The following is a 7,243-nucleotide window of genomic DNA, read 5'->3' as shown; positions in this document are numbered from 1 at the left end:
TTTTCTCCGGTACCGGGAACCGAACTCACGACCTTGCGCTTGCCAGGCAGGCGCTTTTGCCGCTGAGCTAAATCCCCAGCCCCCTGTGTATGAAGTTTTCAAGGGTGATATCCTTATGCCTCTTTAGCCTCACTGCACTGAATACTTGGCCCTGCGCCCCCTGGCGGTGGAGATGGGAGGTCGCTCTCTGGGCAGAGGCTGAAGCAGAGACATCCCAGGAATTCCTGAGCGTCAGACCCCTAATTCCTACCACTAGCAAGGGGCTGCTCCTCTAACATGTAGGACTCTCCACCTCTAATTCATTTATAAATGCTGGAAGGTAAGGGTTTTTTTTAAAAAAGAAATATTTTTGGGAGGTAATAATCCATAATAAACATTAGCAACATGGATGCCTCTGGGCGGGGTGTTTTCACTCAGGAGCTACAGACATTGCATCTTCTGAGAGCCCCGCAGGAGCGAACCTCACGTACCTTTTCCATGTCGTCCCAGTTAGTGATGATGCCGTGCTCTATCGGGTACTTCAGCGTCAGGATTCCCCTTTTGCTCTGTGCTTCATCACCCACGTAGCTGTCTTTCTGTCCCATTCCCACCATCACCCCCTGAAAGGTTTAACATATGACAAGTCAGCCTCTGCTAAACTTGGTGAATTGATTGCTGTCAAACCATAAAGAGTTAAATCATGAGATAGAAACTTCCTTTTTCGGTACTATCACAAATATGAGCTCTATTGTAACTGCGATCTTAAACGGTATCTCTTAGTTTGTTGGAAACAGGTCTACTCAGTCTCCACATAACAAGGGATGCTGTGGAAGAGGTAACTTCATGCTGTATTGCTGCTATCTTCTATGTTCCTTGTTAGGGCCAAGATCTCGTCTGTCTTGTTTGTCACTATAGGAAATGCCTGGCTCACATTTGACACTAGATATTTATTTGTTGATAGAATGTATGAAATGTTAGATGTTAGTTCATTGACATGTTGTTCTTATAAATCTTTTAAACTGTGCTTCTTTTGGTGGGATGGGTTTGAGACAGGGTATCGCATTGTGGCTGAGGCTGGTCCTGAACTCACTATGTCACTCAGGCTGGCCTCGATCTCACAGTGATCCTTCTGCCTCAGCCTCCCAAGTGCTAGGACTACAGGCATGCACCACCATGCCTGGCAATTAACTCTGGTTTTAAAGATGTCTTCTACCCCCAAATATACAAATATTATTTTCTAGTGATTATAAACAAAAGTATCACACTTATAAGTAACCACTTAATTTCTAATGAATAAATCCATACCACTCAACTATTAAATATTTGCCTAGTTACCTACACTTTTTAAGTTAAAATCTAAACACTTCACATTACTAGATTTTAACTTGAACTGGAGAGACTGCTTCAGAATTATAAAACAGATACTACTATGATAGACCCATACATTATTTAGCTTGTGCAAAATCTCTCCCTTGCACATTTAACAAAAAAGACAGACTTCATTTCTTAAAAAGTCTTCTCTGATTTTTTGTGTGAATACATGCTAAGAGGTGAGTTATGAACATCAGTCAGATGGGTCCAGTGGAGATGAAAGCACAGTTTTTGCTGTGTGGTTGCCACTGCTACTTTCTTCACACATGACACGTAAAATTATTTGTGGCTGTCCGGATGGGTTTTGTTGACAGCTACCATCGTATAAAATTACATTTGGTATCAAAGCTGCCTGCGTCTATTAGCAAACTCCTTGAGGTTGAATAACCTGGGATTTTATTTTAGTTTCTTTCCAAAGAGTAGCTATGATATATTTCAGGATAGTTTCAAACTATTTCTAATGATGATGATGATGATGACAATATTTAGATTAAAAAGATACATGAAAAATAGGTAGACTTTATATCTACTAGACAACTACCAAATAATCTGTGTATGCTGGCATTTATTACTTGACACAGATCATCACAGTGATGTGTGTATATATATATATATATATATATATATATATATATATATATATAACTTTTTTAAGACTAGAGATAGGACCTAGAGCTTTGCACATGCTAGGCAAGCATTTTCATTGTATTATACCCCCAGCACTTCATGGATATGTTTTATTTATTTATTTATTTATTTTTGTCTTTTTTTGAGACAGGGTCTCACTCTGCAGTTCAGGCTGGTCTTGAGCTCACTTTGTAGCCCGGGCTGGTCTAGAGCTCACAACGATCCTCCTGCCTCAGCCTCCCGAGTGCTGAGATTACAGGGGTGCGCCACTATGCCTGGCATTTCATGGATATATTTTAAACAAGGCTACATAACTTCCTGGTAGAGAGCAACAACAATTTATGGATGCGTGTAGATGTGGAGAATGTATCTTCTGTCCCTGACTTCTCATTGTTCTAATCAGAAGGGTGCTCACCTGGTGTCTGGGACGCCCCACAATGGATGGGAACACAGCCCTGGGAGCATCGTCCCCAGCGAAGCCGGCCTTGCAGAGCCCAGAGCCATTGTCACACACTAGGGCAGTGCTGTCCTCTTCTTCACACATAGCTGGAGCTGCTTCACAGGGTTCTGTGGAGAACACGGAGCTGTAATGGAGCGGTTGCCCAGCACTAGTTTCTCCCATCTCTAGACTGGGCTAATGGCCCCTGTCTGTCCTTCTAGAAGGAGGTTTGCCCTTATCTCTTTTCTCACACAGCCTTTACCTTCAAGCATCTTTCTCAGGCTGTAAGCTTCCCAAAAGCTGCACTTCTGATTAGCGTGCGTGCACCACGGGCGCTCCGCACAATCCCTGCCCATCTTGTGTGCTCCTCAGCCCTCTAAGGATGGGCCGAATGGGTGAGTGCATGAACAGCAAGAGCCCAGTGGGGAATTCCAGACTGCAAGATTAGATCTTCACAGAGACAAGTTCCTGATTATAAATTAAAGAAGGATCGAGAATTTTCTGCCTATATCAACATAATTCACTTTCTTTTAGATATAATTTAATTTTTTTCATCAAAAAGGTAGATTTTGAGGGATAGGCAGCCTATGAAAATTTGGAAATATTAAAGCATTTCAGTATTCAATGCAAGTATTTAAGAAAAGTCTCTTTTGGATCCTGAGAACTTCCACCATCAGAGAAAATGAATAAAGACGTTCTAAAGTTCTTCAAATATTAGGGCTAGTGATTCTTCTTCATTCATAAAAGTCACTGTTAAAAGCAAGCGAAAACCTGTTGGATTACACGTCACATAGTAGGATATTTGCTACCTTTCAGAAGAATGAGCAAAAGCATAAGCTAACAGGATGTTCTTATATAAGAATAGTAGGTTTGAGGGTAACTTTGTACGATCTCATTAAAGCATATTTTATGGATAAGATTACTCACATCCACCAGGTATTAACTGAGGTCATTCTGAAGCACTGGGATTTGTAGATGCCTTAAATTATCTTCTCTGAATGCTCTCATATGTTCTAAGTTGAGCATGTATGCCTTTGATAAGAATATTTTTAAAAAACTATCTGTAAGCTTAGATTCTTTAACAAAACTTGAAAGGCTAGAAAAGAATCATCAACTTACAAATTTGGAAAATTAAAGGTCTGCTAGAAGGCATTGTCACCAATCCTTCATTTTTACACACGAGAGACCCTAGGTCACAGGGTATTGAGGCAGAACTCTAAGCAGAGATCAGTTTCCCCTTCATTATCCCTTAGCTTCCAATACAGAATTCCTTCCTTTTTTCCAGAAAGGATTAGAAATATTGTGTAAAGAGAAGAATGCTCTGAATTCTCAGCCTGGCACTGACAGCACTGAGATCTCAGGATTTCAGGTTGATAAAGAGAAAAAAGATAACAACGAAACTGAGTTTCAAAACAGGTTAGTAGGACAGTTACAGTAGTTGACACATTACATATTGTTGTCTTCATATTAGTTAATCAGAGTACAAGATATAGTTGTGATATCATTTATATATATTTTTGTTTTTGCAGTGCTGGAGATTGAGCCCAAGATCTCACTCATGCTAGTCAAGTATTCTACCATCGAGTAAATATCTCCCGCTCAAACTCTTCTTTTACGTTGGTGAACTCTTTAAACATTGCGATGTAGGTCCAAAGGCAACTCTTTAAAAATTCTGAGAAGGAAAAAGGAAAACAGCTCTTACAGCTGGAGTTCTACCAGACCATCCCCACAAAACCAAAGCTGCATCATCCCACATGCCCAGAACTTCCAGAGTAGAGCTACATGTAGCAGAACCCTTTGAAAAGAATATAACTCTCAATTGAGATGATGTGTTTTAAGGTCAGGGCATGTGATACTGTCCTCATCTGATAGAACAGAAAAGTCAGGGCAATGGGACTTGCAGAACAGAATCACTATGAACTGGGACTTTGAAGTCACACTGCTTGGATTTGTGTCTAGGCTCCACCACTCTGGGGTTATTTAACATCTGTGAATTACAGTTTCTTTAACTATGAAACAGCAATGATATCCATATATAGCGCATAAAGTTCTTATCTGAGAGTAGATTTTTAAAAATTAATTCATAGTGGCACGTACACTGTGAGTCCTCAATACGTTAGTTTCACTGTCATCATTATTAGTATTATTATCTAATTATGATCATTACCAAGATATTTTGTTTCTAATTTCAGCTGTCCTTCCACGTAATCCTAGGATTAGAACTGCTTGCCAAAATGGAAAATGGGACTTATCAATGGCTTGCCCATTCCTTTCCCACTCTGTCCTTTCTAGAGAACTATATTGTATTTTTTCTCCTTCCTAGAAGACAACAAGCATTAGAAGATATTCTGTGTGTTCGTCAGAGGCAGCCGGCACCAAAGGACCAGTAGGCAGCTTGTGGATGGGCTAAGCAAGCTCTCCAAACAAAAGAAAAAGACTGAAACAAGATAAAATACTGGGCATCAAGATGCTCCCTGAAAGTGAGGAGAAATATCCTGAAATTCCTTTCTGTTGGGCAGGGATGATTTGGTACAAGTGTTTGAACATATTCAGAAGAAGTAGGCTGCCCCACAGCATGAGCAAGAGTGCAGAAAAAAAAAAACAAAAAAAAAAACCAACTTAAAATTCAGTAAATATATTTACATTTGGCAAAAGAGATCCAGGAAAAATTTTATAAGCCCTAAAAGGAGCAGCGTCCTTAGAGAAGTTCCTGTGTCCCCAGAGAGTGCAGACTCAGTGGGGTCAACCCTTATCTAACCTGAATGGGCAGTTTGGTTTGGAGCAAAGCATTTCCTAATTAGGTAAAATACGCTTGCTCCAGTGTCTGCTTTTGGAACTGCACCCGGGTCAGGGGGTTTGCTCCATCCCAGTAGAGTGCATCTGGTGCCAAAAATGAGTAGTTAGTGGGAGGGGAGAGGGCAAGAACATTGCAGTTCCCAGCTTGTTGGTTTTGAATCACAAGCCATATTTAGACATGAATCACAAAACGGAAGGAAAATCTTAGTTTGAAAACTCCGGTCCTGGCTGAACCTGCTAAACCCTGATTTACAGTGAAAATCGGAGTAGGGTGGCAGGGCTGGCTCAATGGTCACATTCACCTCATGAGGCAGAGAGGAATTTGAGCCTGAGATAAATGCAAACCAGACCTCCCCTCTGCTGACAGACAGCAGAGCCACAGAGCTGTCAGAGGCAAGCTCTACTGCTTGGCTGCCTGCTGTTTGGATGCAAAAGGCCAGTACGCAGATGCTAGTAAGTATGCCTGAAGCTACACTGCGGGGATACTCATTTCTAACGCACGACACTGCTGATTAGAGCCAGGGGAACCCAGAAGCAGTACACACATCTCGCCAAAACCAAAGAGTAGACAACGGCCCTCACTTTTACATTCCACTTGCAATCATATCAGCTGCACCGAAAGAGTCCCATAAAAAAGAAAAATCCACACACCAAATCTGAACCGCAAACACATCTAAAAGTTTTGCCTAAATAGAGATAAATGTATAACTTACTATAAAAAGCCAGACTTCCTTCCTATTCTGCGCTGCAAAATCTGGGCTGTTGATTTAGTATGAACAGACTTTGCAGGTCACACGCACGAATAAGATTTCACTCCATCTTCCTCTCCCCCACATCAGACAGTTTATTATCCTTGATTTAACATTAGATCATTAGAGTAAAAAGCTACAATCATTTGAGTGGTATGAGCTTCATTCAATAGTACCAGCGTGCAGGAATCCATCCACATCTCTGCAAGTGTCTGATTATACCAGATAATAAAACAGCTGCCAGAATGCCTAAGTTACAGCCCTGTGCTGCAGCCACTTACCCTGATGGTGCTTGGCTGGGCTTCTCCACACTGGGTGGCTGGTGTCCAGGGAAGCAGAATGGAGCAGGGTTATATAGCCCCTTGGCCTGCTCCCCTCCCACTTGCTTCCCAAACAAGGAGCAAAGACAGACCGGAGCCCAGCGTTCAGGCTAACACAACCATATAGGGACCTCAGCACAAAACTCTCTAATCTGGGTGGCCGAAGGCCTGGGTCTCATCCACTGCATTCCACTGCTCTGCTCATGAAACCGGAGGCAGCTCAGCTGCTTGTGGGAGATAAACAGCCCAAGCCTTCAGAACAACTGCAGAGATGCCAAGGATGCTGGGTTAGTGTCCTGGGGCACATGCAGCACTGCACCCCCTTCAGAGGATGCCAGCCTGCTGTCAAGCTGGCCTTCCAGGCCATTTTCTGAGGAACTGAGAGCAGAAAGGGGCTGTCTCTGACTTCCAGGACTCTTACACACTTTGCTACAGAGGTAGCTTACAATGAAGAAAAATGTTTCTTTGGTTGCCCATAAATATACAGAGGGAGCGATGGTTTTATGGTAGTTACACTGTAATTATAACTCAAGTCTAGGAGTTGCAGTACAGAGACAAGGCTGACCAGCCCATGTTTCATAAAGAGAAACTTGGAAACCAGCATCACTGTAGCTGCTTTAATCCACTGGTACATTAGATATGTCTATTTGTCTGTCATCTAGCAATTTAGCAGTGTGAGTAAGGGTCATCCTTTGGCCCAAGAGATTATTCAGCATCTTATCACAGAAATAGAGAAAAGAGAATGTACAGGGGAAGCCTCCTTATTCTCCTCTGCCCACAAATCCATTTGGCAAGAAGAGAGATCAAGTGATCTTGTCATTTCTCGGTGATATCGGCTCTCATTCTCAAGGGCCAATGGATAGCTTCTGTGGCTTTATATCTCTCTACCACCCTCATCTGTGCCAAGATTTGAAGTAAATTCATAATAGACATATTTTTGATGGATACTGTATTTCTGAACT

At 41.9% G+C, this 7,243-nt stretch overlaps 1 protein-coding gene across 1 annotated transcript in view; it reads right to left on the bottom strand.

Annotated features, from left to right (window-relative positions):
* Positions 1-6,351, bottom strand: part of Acta2 (actin, alpha 2, smooth muscle, aorta) — a 16,980-nt gene extending 10,629 nt beyond the window's left edge. The window contains exons 1-3 of the mRNA XM_005385859.2: positions 6,243-6,351; positions 2,393-2,544; positions 471-599 (exon numbers count right to left, since the gene is read on the bottom strand). Of these exons, the coding sequence (XP_005385916.1) occupies positions 471-599; positions 2,393-2,521 (258 nt within the window). The 5' untranslated portion in view covers positions 2,522-2,544; positions 6,243-6,351. The remainder of the gene's footprint in view (positions 1-470; positions 600-2,392; positions 2,545-6,242) is intronic.
* Between the last annotated feature and the right edge of the window lie 892 nt (positions 6,352-7,243).

This window comes from Chinchilla lanigera, unplaced genomic scaffold, assembly GCF_000276665.1.
Source record: "Chinchilla lanigera isolate Chin_1 unplaced genomic scaffold, ChiLan1.0 scaffold00024, whole genome shotgun sequence".
NCBI lineage: Eukaryota > Metazoa > Chordata > Mammalia > Rodentia > Chinchillidae > Chinchilla > Chinchilla lanigera.
Note: the sequence above shows the minus strand (reverse complement) of the source record. Positions and strands in the feature narration are given on the sequence as shown.